Below are 26,651 nucleotides of genomic sequence, written 5' to 3' on the forward strand. Positions count from 1 at the left end.
CCAGGAGTTCCCTTGATACTATTGAGGGATTAGAGCGTCTCTGTGGAGAGGACGTGGGGTGGCGCTGCCCGTAGCTGGGGACTAGAGGAGGGGTAAACAGCCCTTAAACTAGAGCTTGCGGAATCCTATGTGGGACATAAACAGACATGAAAGGAAGTAGAACATAAAAGATGGGTACAAACTGGTACCTCAGGAGTTCCTTAGGGAACCACTCTGAAGATACGTCAGTAGAAAAGTAAGTATTTCGGAAGGACATAAAGTAACGGTTCAGTGAAAGCAATGTTCGGGAAGGTTTATGTTTCTTCCATCATAAGGGCTTCTTAGAATTATGACAAAATGTTCCATTATGTTTTCTAATGTATCACCTGTTAAAATGGTTCTTTGAGTTGGACCTCTGATTCTTTTTAATTGTTTTTTATCTTCAGTTTTATAACTGAGGGAAAATTTGAGAAATTTTTCTTTATACTCTTTTAAGATGTGGAGAATTACATAGAACATTATAGATTTGTGTTTTAAAAAAAAAAAAAAAAGAATGTTAAAGGTTTAAAGGGCCAAACTTCAGGTGTCTGGAAATCTCTCCTATGTAGATTTTCCCAGTACAGTCATATTTCTTGAATTCTCTCCTCTTCTGGATGGCTTTTGTCGTCTCCCTCTAGCTGTGTGTGTGTGTAGTTTTCAGCATAAGGATTTCCCATTGTGCTGTGGAGTGTATTGAATTTGGCAGCAGACAGTCTATAACTAAGGACATCTTGTGTTTCTGTGGTCCAGGCCGACTTTCCTGTCTTAAGTATTTTCTTGGGTGCTGGAGTGTTCTATGGTGAAAAGGCATGGGTAGTCAGTTCAACATTATGGACTTTTTGCTTCCCCCTCAGAACCTGGGTAATCATTTTTGCCCTATTTAGTATGAAAATACCCAGTTAGTGACTGTTGATTCTAATATGTTAACCGAAAATTTGAAGGCTCATTGTGAGTTGACATAGATTAGTCTTGCCAATGTAGCATTATGGTCCTCTTAACGATATTTTGAGCTGTAGTTAGGAGCCTTTTGATGTAGCATTTTTTGGTGTTGATGCTTATAAAAGTGTTCTTTGATATGTATTTTCAGGGAATAAATGAGCTGATTTATAGCAGGGGAAACTATGAGTCAGATTAGCTATTAATAGTTCCTCCTGCAGAAAAATAAAAATACTTAAGAGCATGCATTAATCAATATGCAGTAGTGAACTTTATGTACATTGTAGATAGTTTACCTTTACTGGTATTAATTATTCAGATTTCCTGCCAAGTTATATAGATACATACTTGAGTTTTATGAGAATATGCTTATCTAAAGATTTATTGTCCACTGTATTGCACAAACACTGAATTAGTTTACAAATAATATTGACCTGCATCACTCAGTTCCTCTTCCTATCTCATTGAGTGATGCAGGTCAAAATTTATAAATTAATCTCAAGTAACTTCTTTAAGTACTAAAGCTTTTTTCTTTTGTTTGCAATTTAAACCTATTGTAATTAAAAATTGTTTTAAATGGATATGCAGTCTGATTAATCTAAAAAATAATCAGGGTAAACTTGATGTAATGGCAGAAAGTGGCAGGGATTAATTTTTTATGGGTAATATCAGCAATTCTGGTTTCCTGTTATCTCATAACTTCATATATTCAGAAGCCCCTGGAGCTTTGACCAGAGGTGGATGATGGTAAACCAAGTTGCCATATTTTCCCAAATAGAAACTGTAATTGTTTTTCACATATTGTTGGTATATTTCTTTTAATAAACCTAAAATTAGTCAAAAATTCTAAAAATAAACTTAAGTTTGATAATTCTATCAGTGAACTTAACACATTGTAGCTACCCTACCTGTGATGGTATCTAATAGGATGACCTTTCATTTTCTTCCTCACCGCCTCTCCTTTCCCCTTTTTGTTTTCAAAGAGAAACTGGTAATCTGGGTAGATTCAAGGCATCTTTAAGAGAGAATGTCTTGGGGAGCCCCAAGGAGCTGATGAAGTTGAGTGTGCCTTCCTTGGTGTACGCTGTCCAGAACAACATGGCTTTCCTAGCTCTTAGCAACCTGGATGCGGCGGTGTACCAGGTGGGTGGTGATCAGAGGTGCAGAGTCTTTAAAAGGCATGTTTTATGGTGACAGCATTTTTATTAACCCTTTCTCTCACTGTCAGATATTCTTCTCAGCTCTGTTAACGATACCAGATAGATTTGTCTCGGAGTCTAGTGTTAGCTGAGCTCATTAGCTCCTGCTTGGTTCTCAGGTGACGTACCAGCTGAAGATCCCCTGCACTGCCCTATGTACCGTCTTAATGTTAAACCGGACGCTCAGCAAGCTGCAGTGGATTTCAGTGTTTATGCTGTGTGGGGGAGTCACACTCGTACAGTGGAAACCAGCCCAGGCCACCAAAGTCGTGGTAAGAAACAACATGCTTAATGTGACTAAGCTAGGAAACTTTTTAAGGCCTTACGCAGTTCAGACAGTCATGCTGAGGCATGGAGCTTGATTGTATTTCTTTGAGTGAAAATAACCTTTGCCTTACATATATCCTTTTTGCCCCTTAGGAAAATGTTATTGCTAAGGGGAGGAATACTGGCTTCTTTTTTTAAAGAGGAGAATGTGCATAAAATACGTTAGAGATGGATGTTGTCTTAAACTCAGTATAATGCCCCTCCTTCATTTTATGGATAACAAAATTGAAGTAACTTCAGAGAGAGGAAGTAACTTATCCAAAGTTCCAGTTAATGGCTAACCTGTGACTCAAATTGTGCAAACTCCCACGCAGTGTATATGCTCAGAACTTCTCGGCCTCTTTTACACGTTTTCTCAGAAATACTGGGCAGTTTTCCCCATCTAATCTCCAGGTTCTCCTGCAGTCACAAAAATTCTCGCTTTGTAAATACAGCCGCCGTCAACAGTTGGGCTTGTAGGGGAGTAGCAGTGGTTTTCCTGATAATTGATAACTAAAATAGGGCAAGAGGTGCCTTCACTTCTAACTTTTAGTTCAAGAGTTAAATGTTAAGGTATATACCTGATTTTTTTTTTTTTAAAAAGTATTATATGCTTTAACTGGTTGTTTTCCCAAAGAGAAGTAGGAAGTAGAACAACAGTGGAGGACCTGAAGGTCAGGAGCTTCCTTCTGCATATTTTTCCCAAATGATAGACCATGGGTTCTCCCATCCAAGTACTAACCAGGTCCCACTCTGCTTGGCCTCCAAGATCAGAGAAGTTCACGGTGGTGTGACCGTAGCGGGCCCATGGTCTTTTAGGAGCGGAAGGCAGCCAGGGAGGTATGCAGAGCTTGTGAAAGCAGGAAAAGTCAGCTTTTTACGTACTTTCTGGCCTGGCGGAAGAATTTTTTTTCTCAGAAAGTAAGTTTTAAATTAGTATTTATTGTCTTTACATGATGTTCAAATGTGCTTATATTCTTGGTGACATTTCAAACACTGATCAAGTATGTACTGCATGTGTACTCGGATGTAGACCATTGGAGAAATAATTTGTTTGGGAAGTAATGCAAACACTTAAAAGTTAAATATGAACTTCCAGGACCACTTTACATGTTTAGCAAATGTCCACCTCGCACAGGTAATGCGTATGAAAAGCTTAGTAAACTAAAGCAGAGAATTCGACTGCTGGAGCACTCTAGAAAGTTCTTTCGTATCTTGAACAGAATGCAGCCTCCTGTAACTGCCTCTTGTTCCTTGCTCTCGTCAGAGTAACTCAGACCCCTGCTAGCTCCACATGATGGCCCTTGGAATGTCTGAGAACACTGTCACAAGCCTACCTTCCGTGTCTTTTTCTGTCCCCTGTTGAGAGGACCTGTTTCTTCCTAGAATGTGCCTTCTGGGGACTCTGTGACCCCTGGCTTGTCCCCGCGCTGCCTTGTACTTCTTTTCTAGATGCATTTATCCATTGTTTTTCCTCGGTGTGTCCCCAAAGCTCATACCATCTCCAGACGTTGACTGAATAGCGTGCGTTGTGTTGGTGGTGGTTGAGTAGCTAAGTTGTGTCCGACTCTTGCGACCCCACGGACTGTAGCCCGCCAGGCTCCTCTGTCCATGGGATTCTCCAGGCAACAACACTGGAGTGGGTTGCCATTTCCTCCTCCAGGGGATCTTCCCGACCCAGGGATTGAACCCGGGTCTCCTGCATTGCAGGCAGATTCTTTACCAACTGAGCTGAGTTGTAGTTCGCTAATTACCTCTAGACTTGTTCCGTCAGCCTAAGGTTGTATCAGGGTTTTTTTTTTTTTTTTTGGTTGGAGGTGGCTATCCATTCTATAACTGATTATATAACCACATGTAGCTGTTTCACGCACACACACAGTTTTTCTCAGATGTGATTTCTGCAGCAGGCTTCTAAACCGAAGTGCAAGATGTGTTTATATTTATTAAGCCCATCTTGTTAGCTTTGGGTTAACGCTCAAGCCTCTGAGGTCTCTGCATCCCTTTACTGGTCATTAGCTTTTCCTGAAATGTTGTTATGCTTTCTGCAGATGCAACACGCATGTCTCCTGGATCTTCACTGAAAAGTTTAGACAGATGGGATCAGAGTTCTGAGGACATGCCTTTAGATCTATTTTTTTCCCTCTTAAGAAACATTTGTTATCCCTCTCAGTTTTCATGAATCAGGAATTCAAGGGTGCCTGAGCTCTGGCCTCTTTTAGACATTCTGGCTTGAGGGGTCTCATAAGGGGTTGCAGTCAAGATACCAGCCAGGCCTGCAGGCAGCTGAAGACTTGCCAAGGCGCATTCATATGCCTGGCTGGTTGGTAGTGGTGGTAGGTCTAGCTTGGTTTTATTCTGTTAATTAGCACTTTGCTACATGAGCATTCACTCAGCTATGAATAGAACTAGTTATCCTCCCTCCATTTCTCTGTCTTAGTAACAAAAATATTATGCAAATCTGTCAGATTTCTTACTGAACATTATTTCTGTGGAATTCCCCTCATCAATTAACTAGGAATCCTTTCAGTAAGACAGTTTGGTGTGTCGTCGTCTTATGGAAGCCACACCATTTGTGTGTGTGTGTGTGTGTGTGTGTGTGTGTGTGTGATGACCATTGGACTTTTTAAGCTCCACAAGTCATCTGTGGTGTGATTTTGCTTGTATTCAGTAACAGTAACAACACTGCAGTCAACACTAGTTATTAGCAATGTTCTAACTCACATTAACTCACTTACGCGCACACCAATCATATGAGATGCGTGTCTTTATTTCCATTTTCATATGAGGAAACTGATAGGCAGAGAAGCTTAGCAGTGGGTCCACAGCTCACGCTTGCTTGAGCCCAGGCAGTGTGGCTCGAGTCTGTGCTTTTGGTCAGTGTACTGGCCTGCCTTCAACGTCTGAAGCTGCTGTTGATAATTTCTGCAGCTTTTCCTTCTCTCTGCCTATCTGAAAATCAGGACAGTATTTGCCAATTCAGATTTTCTGGCACAGTTTCCATGCCCCAGTAATCTTCACAGATGTAGTGAACACACCTTGACTGGTACTGTTCTTGGTCAAGAGGCTTCTGAATTTAGGTGGGTGTTTTTATGATAGCAAACCACACATCTTGGACTTAACTCCCCATTCATTCATTCATTTAAAATCATTATTCACAGAGAAAGTGGAAACTAGATTTGGGTAACTCTCATTTTCTTGCTAACAGTACGTCATATAGCCAAAGAAACACTTTTTTCTTCTCTTTTAAAGGCCTTCTTCAAAGTTTTATAGTATTTTTGCAAGCCTCCACTTATTCTGAGCTTTCAATTTTTTTTGACACTAAAATTCCTGGTTGGTTCCTCTTGGTTTTGTATACTGTAGGTTTAATTTTTTTTCTTAGTGTTCCTATAAAATAAGAATTCATCAAAGATGCCCTTAACTAGTGACATCTGACTTCTTAAGCCCAGAGAAGCAGTCAGTGTCTGTCACCATTTTTGCTAACGGTAGAGATTAAACCGGCAGAAAAGCCAAGAATTTGCCAGACATTGTATTTAGTAGCCTGAGCTTTCTAGTGTCCTTCCATTATTTTTTTCTCATTTCTATGCCAGTCTTATAGTTTATATTAGGAAAGCATCCATGTTTATCCATTGTAGTCTATAGCAGTGGTTCTCGAAACATCAGTGTACATCAGAATTAACAGGAAGGTTAAACAGATTTTGAGGGTGGAGGCTAACAGTTTATGATTCAGTAGGTCTGGGGAATGCCTGTCAATTTTCATTTCTAACAGGTGACGCTGCTGCTGCTGTTGGTCCAGGGACCATACTTTGAGAATCATTAGTCCATAATATCTTCTATTTCTTCTTTTATCTTCACGCAGATATTTTCTGTCTCAGGTCCTTAAAGTAACACTCTGCTTTATCAGGCTTATTTGTTTTGAACAAGCTGTGTGCTTGTCACATTACAGTCATGTGTCTCAACCCTTAGTTCCTGAGTGCTCCACTCAGATAACACTGATCTCTGAGCAAAGACTGATGAAGGCTCCTGAGGGTTAGTTTAGGAAAGAGGAGATAAAGTTGAAACAATAGGTAGGGGGTCCATATGCCTGCATCTGTTAGCAAAGTATTATGAATATATATGCATGTCAGTCTCTCACATTAATGAACTATTTAAGAATCAGAGCTGTGTATCAGCTTCCTCTTTATTCATTTACTTTATAAAATAGTGTATATGGTATGTAGAAGTCATGCTATTAATATTTGATAAAAATTCAGTAAAGCTGGAAATCTCACAAGTCCTTTATCCCATAGGTGATAGGGAATAACACAAGTCAAAGTGTCGTCACTTCCATGATTGACCCTATAAGGGCCTGAGTTATGGTGGTGTCAGAAGTTAAAGTTAAGTGGGGGCTGCTGCTTGCCTGCTAAATTGCTTCAGTCATGTTCGAGTCTTTGTGACCCTGTGGACTGTGGCCCAGCAGGCGCCTCTGTCCGTGGGATTCTCCTGGCAAGGATGCTGGAGGGGTTCCACGCCTTCCTCCAGATCTTCCCAACCCGGGGAGCGAACCCGTGTCTCTTACGTCTCCTGCCTTGGCAGGCGGGTTCTTGACCACTAGTGCTGCCTGGGAAGGCCGACAGGCGGTTCAGTTCAGTTCACTCACTCAGTCGTGTCCGACTCTGCGACGCCACGAACCGCAGCACGCCAGGCCTCCCTGTCCATCACCAACTCCCAGAGTTTACTCAAACTCATGCCCATCGAGTCAGTGATACCATCCAACCATCTCATCCTCTGTTGTCCCCTTCTCCTCCTGCCCCCAATCCCTCCCAGCATCAGGGTCTTTTCCAGTGAGTCAGCTCTTCGCATCAGGTGGCCAGAGTACTGGAGTTTCAGCTTCAGCATCAGTCCTTCCAATGAACACCCAGGACTGATCTCCTTTAGGATGGACTGGTTGGATCTCCTTGCTGTCCAAGGGCCTCTCAAGAGTCTTCTCCAACACCACAGTTCAGAAGCATCAATTCTTCAGCACTCAGCTTTCTTCACAGTCCAACTCTCACATCCATACATGACCACTGGAGAAACCATAGCCTTGACTAGATGGACCTTTGTTGGCAAAGTAATGTCTCTGCTTTTTAATATGCTGTCTAGGTTGGTCATAACTTTCCTTCCAAGGAGTAAGTGTCTTTTAATTTCATGGCTGCAGTCACCATCTGCAGTGATTTTGGAGCCCCCAAAAATAAAGTCTGACACTGTTTCCACTGTCTCCCCGTCTACTTCCCATGAAGTGATGGGCTATGCACAGTTCTGTGCTCGGGTGCCGCTGTTATGAAGAAGGCGCACGTGGTTATCAGGCAGTCACTGTGGCTGTGATCTGACTGATATGTTTTTAACTTCAGTACTTTCGTTTGTCCCCGGGTGGCATTTGTTTGGTCCTGTCTTCTATAGAAAAGCTGTGTCTGATGATGACACGTACTTTCGGTATAAACAGAGTTTTGTATTCGTTTGTTTGGTCTCTTGGATGAGTTGTATTTTTAGTCACTAAGAATAACTTTTAAAACATTACTATTGCAGGTGGAACAGAATCCACTGTTAGGATTTGGCGCTATAGCTATTGCTGTATTGTGCTCAGGATTTGCAGGTAAATCATAAAAGCACCACTTGACTCAGTTGTCAAATTGTTTTTCTAGGGAGCACGTAGTAGTGTTTAACTCAGCTTAGATCTCAGTCCTTACTCATTTTTGCAGTTATGTAAGAATGTGTTTGTCATCGTTGACTATCCCTAGTCCACCTAAGAACCCCAAAATAAATGAAAAAAGACCTCTGAAAATGGAATAAGTTAGCCATCAGAAAGCTCAAGTACCTCTTTGTATTTTTCTGGCACTGACCTCAGGCTAGATTCGGCTGCTTTAGGTTGCTAGTTACCAGCTTGCTATCTGTATTTCCCTGGTAATCTCAATTTCTTCCTCTGCTTCAACAGATTAGGAATTATGGAGTAGGGAGGAAAGGGAGGTGGCAAATACCTCAGAAAACCTAGTACCCAGAAGTAAGCGCCAAAAAGGGAGAGAAGAATCAAAACCACTAACATCAGATAAAAATGGAATCTGGACTCACATGTGTAAGGGAAAAGCAATCCATCACTGAATCAAGAAGAGACAAAAGTATGAATGTTAAGTGCAATGTAAGAAATGAGATGTTTTAGAAATAGTTCCAACAGAGAAGAAACTGAAAGGGTATGTTAGTTATAGCTATACATCTTTATTATTTATTTGTGGTATTTCAAGAGTTAAGACTATTTTTTTATTTTATAGTACTTGACTTTTGACTAGGAAAGTAATCTTTTTCTCTTCTAGTCATCTGATAAGAGGGGAAGATCTAAATTTAGGAATAAACTTAATGACAGCATTGTGCTAGACTTTTATTCTTAACAAATCAGAAACAAAAATTGACTTACACTCTAAGTAACACACTGTTTGATTTTTAGCACTGTTTTGAACAGTTAAAGTGTGTCCAGCATTCTGTTTAGTTCAACCTCTCAGGATACAAGTGAGGAAACAGAAGGTGGTTTAATACCCCTCTATGCTTGGAGTAGAACTGAACAGTTAAATGGCTCTTCCAGATGAGGAAAATCAAAGTTAGAAATAGGAGTAGCCATTATGTTTGTTTCCATTCTCTGGCTCTTTCCAACATGGGTTCATCAAAAAAAAAAAAAGCCTTGGTTTTCATTTCATTTTAGCTGATGGGTACTCTAGTGGCAGAGTCTCTAGCGTTTGTAACAAAACTCTTTAATGTCCTTGTTGAACACGCGTTCATTTTAAGTTTAGAACTTATAGCTGTGCTGTGTGGCTTCTTGAGGGAGAAGTTACGTGCTCTTCTGGAGTACTTAAAAAGCTATGGATCATCAACCGCAGAAAAACGCACATATACACAAAACATACTGTCTAGTTAGGGAATTCATGTTCCTTCTGACAGTGTGTATAAACTTGGCCTATGGACCCCTGTTTTAAAGGGAAGTGGCTTCACTCAGCAAGTTCTACTTAAATTTTATTTTGGTTGTGTTACTTATTCTGAAAAAAATTCCTGGTGGTGATTATATAGGTTGTTTTGCAAAGTGGAAAGTATTCATCACCAAGCAGATACCACAGGAGTATGATTAAGATAATTGAGTCTTAACAATATAGTTTTCTAGCTGACCAGGCCAAGTGTTTCAGTGGCAATAGTAGACAGCTTTGGTGATCTAGCTCACTGCTGTCATAAAGGCAGAAACTTAACAATATTAAGAACTTCCTATTAAATGTGGGTTAGAAAGCTCCCTCTTGGTTATTAACTCTATTTCTGTAAAAATACAGATTGGTGATGTTCAGTATGCCATGTGACATAACCAGCACCATAAACGTGCATTAAATTAATGTGTGAAATGTTTTGTTTCCTAAACCATATACTTCATATCTTTAGATTTTTATTCTAAATGAAAGACATTTTAATTTCTAATATCTATTTCATATTTGCATACTTAATTTTCTTTCAGGAGTATATTTTGAAAAAGTTTTAAAGAGTTCAGACACTTCCCTTTGGGTGAGAAACATTCAGATGTATCTATCGGGGATTGTTGTGACATTAGTTGGCGTCTACTTGTCAGACGGAGCCGAAATTAAAGAAAAAGGATTTTTCTTTGGTTACACATATTATGTCTGGTTTGTCATCTGTAAGTATCCAGGAATTAAAGGTTCTAGGTAGATTAAAAAAAAAATTAACAATATAATAATATATATTATGTAATATAGTATATATTATATTATAGAATATATTATATATTATGTAATAAAAGTTAGATGTCATTTAAGCCTTTATAGCATTTTTAAATTGTTCCTTTGATACTGAGAATACCAGCTTGAAAATGTAATTTTGATTTTATTGACTTACTTTTGTGGCAAAGCTATCCCAAAGCAATTTTTGCCTTCACAATCAGAAGTACCTAATGTGTTAGCAATAAGTGTGTACAGTTTAGTAGAGTACATAGCCCTTTGGGCATCTGAAAATGTTTTGTAGGAACTACGACTCAACTTTTAGTACAAACTCTCAGATGGCTGCTTCTAAGGAAAACAGCATTTTCCTAGGTAAATTAGTATGGCATCTCTGAGGATGAAAAGTGCCCCACCGTCATAGAATGTTTCACTTGAGTGTTAAGACTTTCTTTCTTTCTGTCCACAAGTGCTCGCCAGTGTTGGAGGCCTCTACACGTCCATTGTGGTCAAATACACAGACAACATCATGAAAGGCTTTTCTGCGGCAGCTGCCATTGTCCTTTCTACCGTTGCTTCAGTGATGCTGTTCGGGTTACAGATAAGTATGTCTTAGTTGGTACTGTAGGTTTTTGACAGGGAAGAGCTTCTCACTTCCTTGGTTCATCGTTTATTAAGTATGGCAGTTGCTTCCAGTGTTTACAGACATTGCTTAGTTTCGCTGTCATTTATCCCAGAAGTGCAGCAGCTCATATCTGTGTGGAATGTGGGGTTCTCAGGACTCAGGTTACTTCAGTGGGTCCAGAGCTTAAACCGAGGGTGTTACTTCTATATGAGAGTGAGCAGGCCACTCAGTAGGAAGAGCATTTCTGCAGGCAGGGCCTTCCTGCTCCGCAGGCTCACATACAAGGCCGCTCAGGTGCTTCCGCGTGAGTGCAGTGTGACAGCAAAGGAGCAGAAGGGCCTGAGCAGGTGGGTCCTTACCACAGGGACTGCAGTAAACTGGGCTTGTTTTTTGAGGGAAGAATAGTAAAACTTCTTTCATTTCCCCCTTAGCTTGTACCTTCCTGTTTTAGACTTGGGTATAAACTGCTTTTGAAACTACAATCCAAGTCTAAATTTTCTTTTATAAAGCTATCTTTTATTTCATTTAATATGTAAAATAAGAAATTCATTACTGTAGCTGGCATTCTGGCACCTCCTTTATGCTTGTCCTTCTAGTATAATTTTCCCTAGCCATATCCACTATTAGTTGTCTTCTGAATTATTTAAGCAGAGATACTGACTTACCAGTTATACCATAAACTAATAAATGAGGAAAATCTGTCAAATATCAACATTAAGTAAAAGAGTCAGATCTGGCCTACGTTTACATTTCATTTTAAAACTGACTTTTGTTATAAATGCAAATAGAAGAACATCAGTATCTTAGGAAAAAAATTGATGGTATGGTTCAAATCTTGCTTGTGCCATTTATTAGCAGAACAGCCTTGGGGAAGTTACCTAGCCCATGTCTCCGTTTCCGTTTCTGTAAATAGGGAACAAGATCACCTGTCTCCTAGGGTTATTTTAGGCGAAGTGCTTATTAGAACAGTGCCTGGCACACAGGTGTTCTGTATAAAGCCAGTTGCTTACCATTTCTAGGCCCTACCCTAGATGTTCTATTTAATTTACCCTCTCCCCCCCCCCTTTCTGAAGGAAAAGCTAGTCTTTCTTAGTTAGGGATGAATTAAAATCCATGGCTCGATGTCATTTCTCTGCATGACATTTTTTTTTTAAAGATATAAGACTCTGCCATTGTACTCCCTAAGATAGAATATGGCTTAGTTTTGAACAGAATGTACAGTTTGACACAAAGATTGAGTTATATAATGCCTACTTTGGGCAAGTAATTCAGTTATGTCCTGATTTTCAGAATTAAGATTAAAAAAAAAAGGTTAGCAGAAAATATGTTTCCTTATTAAAATAAATCACCACCTCATATGCTCTTTAGGAATCCTCAAAGGTTTGAATCATTAGTCACCTAACTTTCTGAATTTGCCAACTACCTCTTACTCTAAACTTGAACAGGTTTCTAGTGTCATGGAAAATCCACGTTCCACTGCTCTTTGAGTCAGCATATAGGGATGTTGGTATGCTCTTGGTCAGTGACCCCAGACAGTGATACGTGTGTTCGTGAAAAGTATGTAGTCAGTGACTGTCACTCCCTTGACCTCACCACTTTGTTTTGTTTGGTGTGGGGGGCGGTGCTCCAATTGATTACTTTTCTAAACCTTACCATCAAAATAGAGAACACTTAAAATTTATTTTCCGTACAATCTGATAGTGTAAGCCCACAGTTGAAAGTCTTCAAAATTTTAAACTGATCATCGTGATGTAGTTTTAAGGGCACAAATACAGATTAAGCTTTTTTTTTTTTCCTTTCCAGCACTCACCTTTGCTCTGGGTACACTTCTTGTCTGTGTCTCTATATATCTCTATGGATTACCCAGACAAGACACTACGTCCATCCAACAAGGAGAAACAGATTCAAAAGAGAGAGTCATCGGTGTGTGACGTTAGCCTCAAAAGAGATTCCTACTAAGACTAAACCATTTATATTAAACTAGAGCCTTAAGTCAATTTCAGAAGGTAGATTTAAAAAACAAGAACTGGTCTAAGAATTAAGAAGAAAGCTATGTGAATGAGTTTTAATGTGACCTGTTTGGAATCAACCTGTTTTAAGAATGAAGGATTTTTATTATTGTATATATAACAATGTACATACAATAGTATGGAGACGATGTGGTGTTTAAAAAAAAAATCATGCGAGGCTGCAATATTTGATTAGTGAGGTCTGGGGTTATGTCACAGGTTAAAGTGCCAAGGCCGTTTCTGTACTAACTGTTCTCTTGTTCGGGTACCAGGGGGGAAGGGCTGACCCCTCCTTGTTCTCCAAGGCATGTGCAGTATTCAGTCCCCGCAGCAGTGAAGACCTAGCTCTTTTCTTACAAAAGGGAGGCAAAAACGAGACAGGCTAGCTCAGAAACTGACTGACTGAGTAACTTCTCAAACTGAATCCATCTAGAAACTCAGACGGCGATGTATGGGCGGTGACTGAATGCCCCTTTAAGTGCTGGCTCTGTGCCACTCATTGTCTGGACTTGTATTTCTTTGCTATTAAGGATATACTTTTCTTCAAAAAATATTTCTAATGTCACTTTTGTACTTTTTTAAATAAAGTATGTAACTGTTGGGCTCTCAATAATTTGTGAAATTTCAGTGTTTTTTAAAAAAAATTTCTATGATATGGGAAAATTCAGCAATAAACTTAATTTATTATATGAAATCTGTTTGCTCACTACTTGTATTGTAGATATGACCATTAAGACAATGCTTAAGCATAAACACAAGCCCAAACCATTAAATTTTCTACTTTCTATATGCGAACTTTAATCAAGTTGCAAAAAGGGCTTATATAAAGAGACTCTAGCTAGCATTAAACAACAACAGAAGGAATTTGTGAAGACTACAGGGCTCTAGGCTATAGGAATTAATGTACATTTCTTTCAGGGAGCTGCTTTTTCAAAGACCTGGCTCTAAAAATCATTGCCCCTGTGTCATTTTACTCAAGATTCAAATACTAAGGAAGCTAGGAATACTAAGGATCTGGGAAGGGGAATGTTTTTTCAAAGAGGCGGGGGATACTAGACCTGTAAAACATGTCCCAACTTAACGTTTTTATTCCATGGCTGATTTATGCTGAAGAAATATTGATACTTTACGTAGAGAATTAGCAATCTGGAAGCTAATTCACTTAAAATTGGAGTCTTTTCTAGGATTAACAATGTATATCATACTTGCCAATATAAAACTAAGCTCACTCAACTAAAGAAGCTTTAGTTCATGCTAATTGGCCTCTCTATGCATAAAAATAGACTGTCATTGGTATTCAGAAGACTTCTAGTAGCAATAGTTAGAATAAATTTTAGCAGATCAGAATGGAAATTCTCAGGATAGCTGAACCTATCAAACAGATCACATCCTACTCATGTTCCCTAAGCAGGAAAATGTACTTAACAATATGCAGATACACGAAACTGGGAAACTCCATTCCAAATATGCTTTAATGGACTAATTTACAAAGATCCTAAGTCGGTATCTGTAAAGTAATTCCTTGTTATTCAAATGTATTCAGTGCCCCAGTTCATGTAGTGTGCCAAGAGTTACCTGTACACAGCAATGAAAAGATAAGTACAAGATCTGTTCTCTGGAAGTAGTCAGCTGTATCGGCAAAAAAGCTTAATTTTGGTCTCCCTAAATTTATGAAGAACACTCATGATCCTAAGAAAACTGAAGTTTTTCTCCACAAGTTTAAAAAAAAAAGTAAGAGTTTCTGGATGAATGGCATAGTAAGAAACCTCAAGCCAGAACGCCCCTCGCCCCACAAACACACACACATCGGCAGGCAGAACAGTCTCACTGAGAAGTAACTGGAAATGAGCAAAGGGTTGTCCAGCCGAGGCTGTAAGGAGGAGCCACACAGAACCAGCAGGGAGGGCGGAGAGGCAGCAGTCTGCTGCCCCGGGGGGCTCGGAGGAAGGGCGATCACACGGGTGGAGCATCCTCCCTGGGAGGGAGCAGTTCACCAGGCATGCTGGGCAGCCCAGCCCTGGTCAGACACAGCCAGCCCCCTGGGCTGGTCGAGGCTGGGGCCGCCCCGGTGCCTCTCGAGTGGGGTGTGTGCGCCCGTGCAGACAGCAGGCCTGTAACTGCCTGTTGGTGGGAAGGTAAGTGGGCGCAGCTACTGTGGAAAACAATGCGGAGGTTCCGCAAAGAACCAAAACGAGAGCTGTGATCCAGCAAGTCTACTCCTGGGTATATATCCAAAGAAAAACAAAAACACCAAAAAGCTACATGCCCCCTCCCCACCGGTGCTCACAGCGGCATTGTTTGTAAGCAAAAACATGGAAGCAACAGTATCCAGCAACAGAAGATGTGCATAGACATGAATATCAGCCATAAAGAAATGAAATTCTGACATTTTCAACAACATGGATGGGCCTAGAGTTGTTATGCTTAGTGAAATAAGTCAGAGAAAGACAGATACTCTTGTCATCACTTATATGTGGAATCTCAGAAATAATACAACAGACTCACAGATCCAGAGAACAAACTAGTGGTTACCAATGGGAAGTGGGGAGAAGCAAGAAAGGGGTAGAGCTTAAGAGATACAAACTACTATGTATAAAACAGGTAAAGAAGAAGGATATATCGAGTTGCACAGGGAAATACAGTCATTTTGTATTAACTTTAAATGCAGTGTAATATATAAAAACAGTGAATCACTAGGTACACCTGAAACTAATGTCACATTGTAAACCAACTGTACTTCTATTAAAAAGCAAAAACCCCTCAAGCCAGAGTTTAAACTCTAGCCCTTTGTCTCCAGTAGACCAAAGTGACTTTAAAAAGACTTCACTTAGTTTTATAGAAGTCTGTTTAGTACTTATTGACCATGAGGGAACTCAGATGATTTTTTTTTAAAGATAAAGATTTAATAAGTTGACAAATCACTTAATAATATGTAGACAATAAAATACAGATTCTGACACAGAATAATAGTTTCAATTCTATTCTAAATGGCAAGGCATATAAGAATAGATAACTAGAATTTAGTATTTTAAAAGCAATTCAATTAGAAATTACATTCTACATACAGGTGTTATTCCAAGAAGTTTCATTCCATTGGCTAGGACTGAGCGGACAGCTCTGAAAAGGTGAAGTCTGGCCTACAAAATAAATCAAAGAATGATCAAAGGTCAATTCAGTAACAGGCTAACTGTAACTGAGTAAGTAAAATTGCTTTTAGAAGTAATTCTAACATTCTTCTAAATTAAAGTAGGAACAATATCTCCAAGTGCCCGAGGGTTGGCTGTGAGCAAAGAAAGACAAATTCCTAGAATTTGTTCGGGAAAACTGGTACTCAGGGTGGTGGGGTGGGAGTGACGGTCACACCGTGAAGCAGAGCTTCAGACGAGGGGAGCTCGCCACTCACTGGACGCAGGAGCGTGTGTCTGTGGTGGGAAGTAACAGTGACTGTTACAGCCTAACTCAGTGACTGCCTGAGCATCCGAGCAGCTGCCGCCGTCTGACGACAGGGTGCTGCTCCAGGAACATCTACCAGACTGACTCAGTGACCACAGGCTGAGGACGCCAGAGACAACAGGGAGAAACGACGCGACGTACCCCGGCCACCTCGGGAGGACTGCTTCTGACGTGCAGCGTCCTGTGAGCCACCGCGGCGAGATGGCTGAGAGAGGAGAGACCGGGGTCAGGACCAGCGGGAGTGACCTGTGAGCCCGACATCTCGCCTCACCCCCTCAGTTCAGACAGGTCAAGGCCCAGGGCCACTGAAGGATATTTCCAAAGCTGCAGGGATGAGGCTGAATTCACTGCTTGTCACTAACTGGCAAAGTGAAACAAACCAAACTCCAGACTTAGAGTTTTGGTCCTGGTTCCACTATTAGGGCTTCCCTGGCAGCTCAGACGGCAAATATCTGCAGTGCAGGAGACCCAGGTCAGATCCCTGTCGGGAGGGTCCCCCGGAGGAGGGAACAGCTGTCCCCTCCGACATTCCTGCGTGGAGAATCCCATGGACAGAGGAGCCTGCTGGGCTACAGTCCCCGGGGTCGCAGAGAGTCAGACACGACTGAGCGACCAACACTAATGCTACTGTTGATAATGCTGGGTGCTATGATTACAATTTCGTTTTCTTTAAGGTTATGATTTCACTGTTTTATAAGTATAGGGGATTATTTTCTAATATTAGCTTTCCTTTACTTAGGCATCCCTCAGGATGAGATGTGTAACAGCCTGGCCTGTCTCCTCTGTATAGTGAGGTGGTGGCGTAGGACTAGTTATCAGCCCATTCTGCACACACTGGCCACTCTTAAAGTATTTTTTCTGTTTACGTTACGGCAGCAAGAACAATACTGTGCCAGAGAAATGATGCTTATGACATTGGTTTTAATGATTAAGTGACAATAGAGATTTTCTGGCTTCTTCATGTCTATATGTCTAAGTGGAAATTAAAAGAAAACAAAAACCTGTAAATCTGGGGAAGACAGGTAGAAAGCATGGTCAAGAAAAAGTCCCAGTAAATCTGATTTCAATAAATCTTGAGTGAAAGCAAATACTTCCTTTCTTAAATAGCTTTATAAGAAGATACAACTTTGTTGCTGTAAGAGTCAACCTCTATTTAGAGTTTCTAAAACCAGCACTGCGAAACTTCTATCAAAGGGTCACCTACTCGCTTTCCAATTCATCCTCTACCCTCGATCAGACTGACTTTCCTGTGCCTCTGCTTAGAACCTTTTTATGGCCCTCACTGTCCCGAGCATGAGCCGCAACACTTCAGGACACAGCCAGAGGCTGCGGGTGGCTTCTCGTTTCCCCCAGAGCTGCCTCTGCAGTGCTCTTCACGCATCGCGTTCTCGCTCAGCTCTGGGCTTTTCCTTCTCTGCCACCTTGTTCCTCCTGACTCACATCTACACCCCTCCTCTGAGAAGTCCGCTCTGAAATCTCGAGGCTGGCTGAGAGCCCTAACGTCGGCCCTCATGTCCACTCTGTCCTAACATGCACCCTTTGTGCCCGTCCACGATGTAGCTGTTGGTTCCCGTTCACTGGACAGCAGTGACAGGACCTTCAGTCACTGAGTGAACGGACATGAACTGCTAACGTGCAAAGAGGAAGTGAGAAGCCCTGGGACCTAAAGTGTAATTGTTCAGGCTGACAGACTTGTCTATGGGAAGCCTTTAGATGAAAGAAAGGTCCTTTGTCATATCAGGTCTCAAACACTTAATGCCTGAAAATAGCAAGTTTATAAAGTACCTTAGAGTCAGAAGGTAGCTGACAATGTGCGTGGGCTGAAGGTCCTGAGATGACCTATAAAGCACCTCGTCGAACCTAAAAGAAAGAGGAGAGGAGTGGGCGGCAGGGAAGGCTGGGCACGTATTACACTCAGCTAAGATGCTAAGACAAAGAGAGTGAAAGGTTGACTTGATATCATTAGCGGTATTAGACATATGAAAAACAACCTGTGTAAATTTGAAGGTGAAGGCACATTTTTCTTTCTTACAAATACCTCCATGGCAGGTACTTTTTAAATTATCTTGAAATCCTGTGGGCCTAGCCTAAAGCAAGGACTTAAATCATAGCTGTTAAATGTACACAGGCTCCAGCCATGTTTAGGAACATAATCGAGGAGAGTCTTTTCACTGCCAAGAAAACCAGGTTGGCTTATTTTTTTCCTCAAAGTAAGCCAAATGTAAGTAAACTAACCCCTCTTCCCAGGAAAGAACCGCAGACCACTGTGTGGCAAAAAGAGAAAACGCCCTTGTTGCTAAGCACCCACATCCCTTCCAGGTCTCCCCGAGATCATCAGTCTCTCCTGACAAGCATGGCTTCACCGATGATGCCGGTGCGGGCGCAGAGGCATGGCCCCCTGCCCCCTATATCTGAGGCTTCACCGGAGCCAAGAGCAAATGAAAGGCTTATGGTCTCAGGGAAGGTGCACAAGGGCAGGGACTTGCCTCCACTCATCACAGAGGGTGAGAAGATGATCGTTTCTGAAACGTAAAAGGTTATGCTTTCACCAGGCTTTACGTTCTCATACTGTGATCTAAGGGATGTTACGCATCTGGGCTGATTCAACGGTGATGCTATTTTTAAAGCCTCAGGATCAGCCGTGAGCACGCCCTCTGTCTGCTCTCTAAAGGCAGGCGCTCACTCTTTGGTCACATCTTTGGAGAAGGGCTGTGTGCAGTCACTGGCCTGTTCACTTCAGTGGTCAGCAAATGACGACAGTCCCTCACGGAGCAGCAGCAGACGACCTCGTGAGGACCCCATACCTGAGAAGATGCTGGAGAATGGAAACAGACTGCGGCTCTTGTAAGCAGGCAGTGTTGAAGTCATTGAGATAGCCGCATCCAAAAGTCTCTTCCAGACTGTTGTCAGAAGTTTAAACACAACAAAGGATTAAGCAAGTCAGCTGGGGTACGAGTAATTGCAAGTAAGGAACATCATCCCAGCATGCATACTCTCATTCTCCTTAATCTAGTCCTAGACTCGGAAGCTAACATTGTTTGACTCGATGCCTCAATTTTTCCTAAATCTGTTTCTTCATCTGAAAATGGAGTATATTCCTTGGCGGGATTATTCTGAGTGCTAAGTAAGGTAATATACAGGAAAGCATTGTTACATAGGTGTGCAATAAATGAATGTTCAAAAAACCTCTCAAGATCCACATATAACAGGAGGTCCACCGGACTTCACCTAGCTTTGAATGTCAGATGTGGGAGAAGTGCAGAAAACAGCGCCTTTGGTCTTGGAATCACTCCACCCAGGCCTCACCCTGAGGAGGCCAGAGCCATCCTGTACTCCCCCGCGGCCCGTGTCACCTGTGGAGGCGGGCGTGTGTGTACTGCAGGAAGACTCCCGTGTCCCCGCGGCTCTGGAAAACACGATCCCAGCTGAACTGGTAGTCAGACAGCAGGAAACCTCTGAAGTCCTAAAACACAGGAAACCTTCAGCATGCGGAGTCGTCGCAGCACCCATTCAAAGGCTCTCCCCCGCCCCGGAAGCAGTTTCCACAGACCTGAATGATGAGGGCTGCGAGTCCCACCTGCTCTGCTGTCTCCTGGGGGTTCTCCAGCTCTTTGGTCGCTGAAACGGACAGAGGTAGCTGCGGTCACCTTGCGTGAAACTGGACAAGACCCAGGGCTGAAGTGCAGGTGCGCTGCGTGCTAAGCTGCTTTAGTCGTGTCCACTCTTCAGTCGTAGCCCGCCAGGCTCCTCTGCCCGTGGGGTTCTCCAGGCAAGAATACTGGGTTGAGTAGCCATTCCCTCCTCCAGGGGATCTTCCCAACCCAGGGATCAAACCTCTGTCTCTTATAATGGCAGGCGGGTTCGTTCCCACTAGCGCCACCTGGGGAAACCCGCCAAAACGTATGTGGACAGCATCAAGAACAAACGGGCACAGTGGGTACTTGACTCTCCTAATTTGGGCAGACTTAACTTTGATAATGATGTTTCCCAAGCCTTCATTAAAAGGGAAGAGACATGATTTTTCTTACAAATATCCCATGTAAGACATTAGACTTCTTTACTTCTGTTCCTTCTTTTTCCAAGGGTGAAGCTTACACAAAGCCAAGAGACTTGTGACTTGCTTCAGTTGTGGAATACAGGAACTCTGCATGATCACTCCAGCTGTGGCGTGACGATGCTGGAGCTGCCTGGGCAAAGAGGCTCGGGGTGTATCGATTCACATTACTGAACCAAACCAGAGCCAAGTAGCAAGCACCAAACCCTGGAGCCCTCAATTAGTGAAGCTATTTTTGACAAGGTTAGTGAAAGTTCCAAGGAGGGATGGTCAGAATAAATCACACTGCACTAGAAGTCCAGCAAAACAGAAGAGTGGACGTAAGTTACGCCTGTAACAAAACAATGAATTTACTCTTAATAGAAGCCATGTTCTGTAGCATCCTCAATCGAATCTCATTTAGAACATCTTCCAGAAAAGTGACATCTCCTCTCCGAGTTTTCATTCCCTGCACTACCCCAAAGGGCACGTGCTGGCACCTGAAATGGAGCAGCAGGCATTTAGTTCACTAAAAACGGAAGAAGCTGCTGATCAAAGTATGTAACAAGACATTTATAGAGAACAGTCTGAGCTTCTAACTCCTGTAATCAATAAAAAGTGAAACATGCTGTGATGTGTTGCGTGCCAGAACACCACACAGAAGATGTTAAACACACAGCCTCACTTCACAGTCACAGGGGATGATTAGATTTTTAGTTGCCTTTATGAAAAAAAGGAGATCGGAATTAAGCATTTTGAAAATCAAGCCATTGAGAGCAGTTATCTAATAAAACCATTTATTAAATGTTTAGAAGATAGAAATCAATATAACCGTGCAATAATAAAACTAAGTGCAAAGAACAAATGTTTTTCCACACTAACAGCTTGAAACAAGTAAAGTTTGAACGAAAGTCTAACAACCTGGTACATTTTTGGACATGGCTGATCTAGCAACAGTTGAATGTTCTTGAGAAGGCACTTTAGAATCATGCAGATCGTACCTGTCTGCCCAGTCATATCCCATGATCTGCAGCATTTGGAACACTTGCTGAAAATGCTTTTTTTGCCCTTTATCTGTCTTGAGAAAAAAAAAAAAGTGTATTTAAATAAAAGAACGGTGATAAGTTAAATCTACAGTGGTGTTGTTTAGCCGCTAAGTTGTGTCCAACTCTTTGCGGCCCCATGAACTGGACCTACCATGGTCCTCTGTCCGTGGGATTTCCCAGGCAAGATACTGGAGTAGGTTGCCATTTCCTTCTCCAGTTGATCTTGCAGACCTAAGGAATCAAACCCATGTCTCTGGCACTGGCAGGCAGATTCTTTACAACTGAGTCACCAGGGAAGCCCATTAAATCTACAATATGTTGGACATAAATCATACTAAAATATTTGAGTTTTGACAGGCTGGAGTCATTATCAGCAGATCAGTTTTAAATACACATATGAAGAGGATGCCACTGGAAGAATGTCTAAGCAGGGCGCTCTGCAAGAGCAGGGAGAGCTGCAGTGCCCCGCTGAATATTCCACCTGAATCACTCCTCTCTCAGCCACGGGGACCCTGATCTCCAGGGAGGCCAAACCAAGCACTAAAGAGATATTTAAAAGCAATTCCCACCCCCCCCCCCCCACCCTTAGGAGAAACGAAGGTTTCACATGGAAAGAAAGGAAGGGAAGCGGAGACTAGAATATTACTCAGCATAAAAGGAACAAACCACTGACATATGCAATAGTTTGGGTGAATCTCAAGGGCATTCATTATACTGGGTGAAAACAGCCAGCCTCAAAAGGTTACCTAGTGTGAATCCATTTACAGAACATTCTCAAAGTGACAAAACTGTATGGTGAAGAACAGGCAGTGGCTGCCGGGGTGAGGCTCGGGGGAAGGCATGATCACTGAGGGGCTGCCATAGAAGAAGTTGTTTTGTGATGGCACAGTTCTGTATTATGAATGTGGTGAAGGTTACCCGAATATACATGTGATAAAATTTCATAACCATCCCCCCATCCTTCCACAATCCAGACCCTAACACAAGTGTCTGTAAGTATTGGTGAAATTTAATTAGGGTGTCTACCAATGTTAGTTTCCTGGTGTCAACAAAGTATCATCGTTTATAAGATATTATCTTTGAGGAAGAGTGAAGGTAATATGGAAACTACTATTCTGAAACTCGTGAGTCCTAAAATATTTAATATAAAACGCTAGTTTTAAAAAATGCATTATGACACATATATATTCATTACACATAACCATTCTTTTGTGTAATTTTCTTTTAATATGAAGCAATGTGAACAGTTTCATTTTTAAAGTTTTTTTTTTAAAACATAGTGGTTGCCACCATAAACACACCACTGAATTCTTTCTACAGTTTGACAAATTATTTTTGCATAGTTTTTCAACAGGGCTTTCAGTTTCTATCTCTGCAGTTTTCATGAGGCAGGCATCATAACCTTTTGTTTTTTATTGTGATTACTTACCACATAGATCATTTTATCAAAATTATACTTTTCCATTCGATCTATAGCAGCTGCAAGATCTCTGAAAAAAAAAAAATGACCGTAGATTAACTTACTATGCAGATCTGGGTAATAATTTGCTTCACTTACTTAATAGCAATGAAACTTTTCTAATTAAGAGCGACTGTTATTCCTCAGCCTCAGGTATAGGACCCATGCTTCTATCATCCCAATACCATGCTTAGCTGCAAAGCAATAATAACAAGATCAGCTTTGGGAAAAGAATTATGAAAGTGCTGTGCAAAGATCAAAAATAAATAAAAGCTCTGGGACAAGTAGTAATAATAACTAAATAGCTCCAGGCAAAGTGTTTGCAGGTAAACGCTTTACGATTTGCTAAGCCTTTACTGGAAAGAATCGCCTTCCTGTCACTTTTCAGCGATGTGCTTTCCTTAGAACATACTTAAAGCAGAGGGGATACAACACCTGAACAGGTGTCTTCTAGGTATTCTTCCAAAGCCTTGGGTCACTCATAAGCAATATTTTCTAAAGTATTTGAAAAATACCATAAATTCTTTTGACTAAAATTCTACTTATCTCTGGTTAAGTATCCAGTTTGCACACAATATGAAATATTAAAAGTAACAAACCCATAAACTATGAAATTTTAAGTAAACATTATTTAAATATTGAACTTACAAGTTACTTTAATTACCTTATGGGGAATACAGTCAATAAGTAAGTCATACCTTGTATGATGACATATTGTATCTAGACTTACCATGGTGATCATTTTGAATATATAGAAAAACAAAATCACTTACATTGCTATGAACTAGGAACTAACAGTGTGATAGGTCAATAATAATTAAAAAACAAACTCACAGAAAAAGAGACTAGATTTGTAGAATTTTAGAGGGAAGGGATGGGGGGTAGAATTGGGTAGTCAAAAGGTATAAACTCACAGGTAAAAGATAAACTTATATGATGTACAAAATGATAAATTCACACTGCCATATTTTACATAATGAAGTTGTTAAGAGTAAATCCCAACAGTTCTTGTCACAAGGAAAAAAATTTTCCTATTTCTTTACTTTTGTTATCTACATGAAATGACGGATGATCACTAAGTCTACTCTGATAAACATTTCATGATGTATATAAGTAAGTCATTAGGCTGTACACCTTAAACTTACACAGTGCTATATGCCAATTGTATCTCAGTAAACTGCAAGAAAAAAAATTAAAGATATTTTTGCTTAACACTACATGATGCTGGAAGAATTTTTAAAAGCTCCTAGGTCTTTGAAATGTTGAGTCATCAATATGCCATTTGTACTCACCTCATGCTCCTGATATAATAGAGCATGAATTCTGAATGGAGGCAAAAACTGTCTTGTGAGGGGCCAAAAAAAATTCTTACATATGTATAAAACACGTATGTATGTAATCCAGACAAATATGTGGTGATAAAATTTCATGAGGGTGGGCACAAAGAAAAATATGGCTAAAAACGCTCTTGAGAAGTGTTACAATAAAAGATGGTTGTAAAACACTGATACAGATTATCCCAAAAATGAAGTCATAAATATACACCTCCATTATATTTTTCTATTTGACCCAAGGACAAAAATGAAGAGAAACTTTTTGATCCAATGAAAAAAAGAGATGAATGTAAGAAAAAGTCCTAGGCTGAGTTTGTAGAATCTGAATTTGGAAGCTGACAGAAATGCCAGGTCACTGAGTTCAGGTCTCGCTCACCACGTAGGGAATCACGGCCCAGAGAAGTTAAGTGACTGATGATCACGGTCTCAGAACAAACACGCAGGTCTCAGCCCGTGCTCTTGTCAGTTTCATCCTGTACTCTTGTCTGTCTGTTATAACAATTCCTTTAACTCACATGCACACACACAGTTTGATTCTATAAGCAAACCATCAAAGGGGCAGAAACAACTGAAATTAGAGCAAGGTGAAAAGTCAAACATTTCTACACCTGGCAAAAAAGACAGTTATTCTCCCAAAGAAAAAGTGGAAAGTACAGGTATTAAGGTAAATTGACAGGAAAATCTGGACCTAATGATAGCTCTGCAAAAGATATCAGAGAAGAATAGTTACAGAGTCTCCATTCTGAGTGGACACATTTCTTTCTTTTTTATTTAAGTCTAGTGGACTTGCAATATTGTATTAGTTTCAGATGTACAGCATAGCAATTCAGTATTCCTGAAGAATATAGTCCAGATCAGTGGAGAAACAACTCCAGAAAGAATGAAGAGATGGAGCCAAAGCAAAAACAACACCCAGGTGTGGATGTGACTGGTGACAGAAGCAAGGTACGATGCTGTAAAGAGCAATATTGCATAGGAACCTGGAATGTTAGGTCCATGAATCAAGGCAAATTGAAGTGGTCAAACAGGAGATGGCAAGACTGAATGTCGACATTTTAGTAATCAGTGAACTAAAATGGATGGGAATGAGTGAGAATTTAACTCAGATGACCACTGTATCTACTACTGTAGGCAGGAATCCCTTAGAACAAATGGAGTAGCCATCATAGTCAACAATAGGGTCCGAAATGCAGTACTTGGATGCAATCTTAAAAACAACAGAATGATCTCTGTTTCCAAGGCAAACTATTCAATATCACAGTAATCCAAGTCTCTGCCTAGACCAGAAACACTGAAGAAGCTGAAGTTGAATGGTTCTATGAAAACCTACAAGGCCGTTTAGAACTAACACCCAAAAAAGATATCCTTTTCGTTATAGGGGACTGGAATGCAAAAGTAGGAAGTCAAGAAACACCTGGAGTAACAGGGAAATTTGGCCTTGGAGTATGGAATGAAACAGGGCAAAGGCTAACAGAGTTTTGCCAAGAGAACGCACTGGTCATAGCAAACACCCTCTTCCAACAACACAAGAGAAGACTCTACACATGGACATCACCAGATGGTCAACACCAAAATCAGATTGATTATTCAGCCAAAGATGGAGAAGCTCTATACAGTCAGCAAAAACAAGACCAAGAGCTAAGTGTGGCTCAGATCATGATCTCCTTATTGCCAAATTCAGACTTAAATTGAAGAAAGTGGGGAAAACCACTAGACCATTCACGTATGACCTAAATCAAATCTCTTATGGACTATACAGTGGAAGTGAGAAATAGATTTAAGGGACTAGATCTGATAGACAGAGTGCCTGATGAACTATGGACGGAGGTTCGTGACATTGTACAGAAAACAGGGAGCAAGACCATCCCCATGGAAAAGAAATGCAAAAAGGCAAAATGGTTGTCTGAGGAGGCCTTACAAATAGCTCTGAAAAGAGACGCAAAAAGGAAAGATATACCCATTTGAATGCAGAATTCCAAAGAATAGCAAGGAGAGATAAGAAAGCCTTCCTCAGTGATCAATACAAAGAAATAGAGGAAAACAACAGAATGGGAAAGACTAGAGATCTCTTCAAGAAAATTTGAGATACCAAGGGAACGTTTCATGTAAGGATGGGCTCAATAAAGGACAGAAATGGTATAGCCCTAACAGAAGCAGAGATATTAAGAGGTGGCAAGAATACACAGAAGAACTGTACAAAAAAGGTCTTCATGATCCAGATAATCACGATGGTGTGATCACTCACCTAGAGCCAGACATTCTGGAATGTGAACTCAAGTGGGCCTTAGGAAGCATCACTATGAACAAAGCTAATGGAGGTGATGGAATTCCAGTTGAGCTATTTCAAATCCTAAAAGCTGATGCTGTGAAAGTGCTGCACTCAATATGCCTGCAAATTTGGAAAACTCAGCAGTGGCCACAGGACTGGAAAAGGTCAGTTTTCATTCCAATCCCAAAGAATGCTCAAACTACCGCACAATTGCACTCATCTCACACACTAGTGAAGTAATGCTCAAAATTC

General features: G+C 40.9%; 2 protein-coding genes across 6 annotated transcripts in view; one reads left to right on the forward strand and one right to left on the reverse strand.

Moving 5' to 3' along the window:
* The window catches only part of SLC35A1 (solute carrier family 35 member A1), a 29,069-nt gene extending 15,570 nt beyond the window's left edge, over positions 1 to 13,499 (forward strand). For both annotated transcript variants that reach the window (XM_043439729.1, XM_043439730.1), the window contains 6 exons: positions 1,938 to 2,097; positions 2,273 to 2,425; positions 8,004 to 8,070; positions 9,958 to 10,134; positions 10,642 to 10,776; positions 12,600 to 13,499. In XM_043439729.1, coding sequence (XP_043295664.1) covers positions 1,938 to 2,097; positions 2,273 to 2,425; positions 8,004 to 8,070; positions 9,958 to 10,134; positions 10,642 to 10,776; positions 12,600 to 12,727 — 820 coding nt within the window. In that variant the 3' untranslated portion in view covers positions 12,728 to 13,499. The remainder of the gene's footprint in view (positions 1 to 1,937; positions 2,098 to 2,272; positions 2,426 to 8,003; positions 8,071 to 9,957; positions 10,135 to 10,641; positions 10,777 to 12,599) is intronic.
* Positions 13,500 to 15,432: 1,933 nt separating this feature from the next.
* Positions 15,433 to 26,651, reverse strand: part of RARS2 (arginyl-tRNA synthetase 2, mitochondrial) — a 67,752-nt gene continuing 56,533 nt past the window's right edge. For all 4 annotated transcript variants that reach the window (XM_043439725.1, XM_043439728.1, XM_043439727.1 and 1 more), the window contains 9 exons: positions 22,767 to 22,827; positions 21,293 to 21,369; positions 20,667 to 20,791; positions 19,809 to 19,876; positions 19,612 to 19,721; positions 19,063 to 19,158; positions 18,044 to 18,118; positions 16,400 to 16,463; positions 15,433 to 15,942 (listed from right to left, as the gene is read on the reverse strand). In XM_043439725.1, coding sequence (XP_043295660.1) covers positions 15,856 to 15,942; positions 16,400 to 16,463; positions 18,044 to 18,118; positions 19,063 to 19,158; positions 19,612 to 19,721; positions 19,809 to 19,876; positions 20,667 to 20,791; positions 21,293 to 21,369; positions 22,767 to 22,827 — 763 coding nt within the window. In that variant the 3' untranslated portion in view covers positions 15,433 to 15,855. The remainder of the gene's footprint in view (positions 15,943 to 16,399; positions 16,464 to 18,043; positions 18,119 to 19,062; positions 19,159 to 19,611; positions 19,722 to 19,808; positions 19,877 to 20,666; positions 20,792 to 21,292; positions 21,370 to 22,766; positions 22,828 to 26,651) is intronic.

This window comes from Cervus canadensis, chromosome 20 (genome assembly GCF_019320065.1).
Source record: "Cervus canadensis isolate Bull #8, Minnesota chromosome 20, ASM1932006v1, whole genome shotgun sequence".
In the NCBI taxonomy this organism is placed as follows: Eukaryota; Metazoa; Chordata; class Mammalia; order Artiodactyla; family Cervidae; genus Cervus; species Cervus canadensis.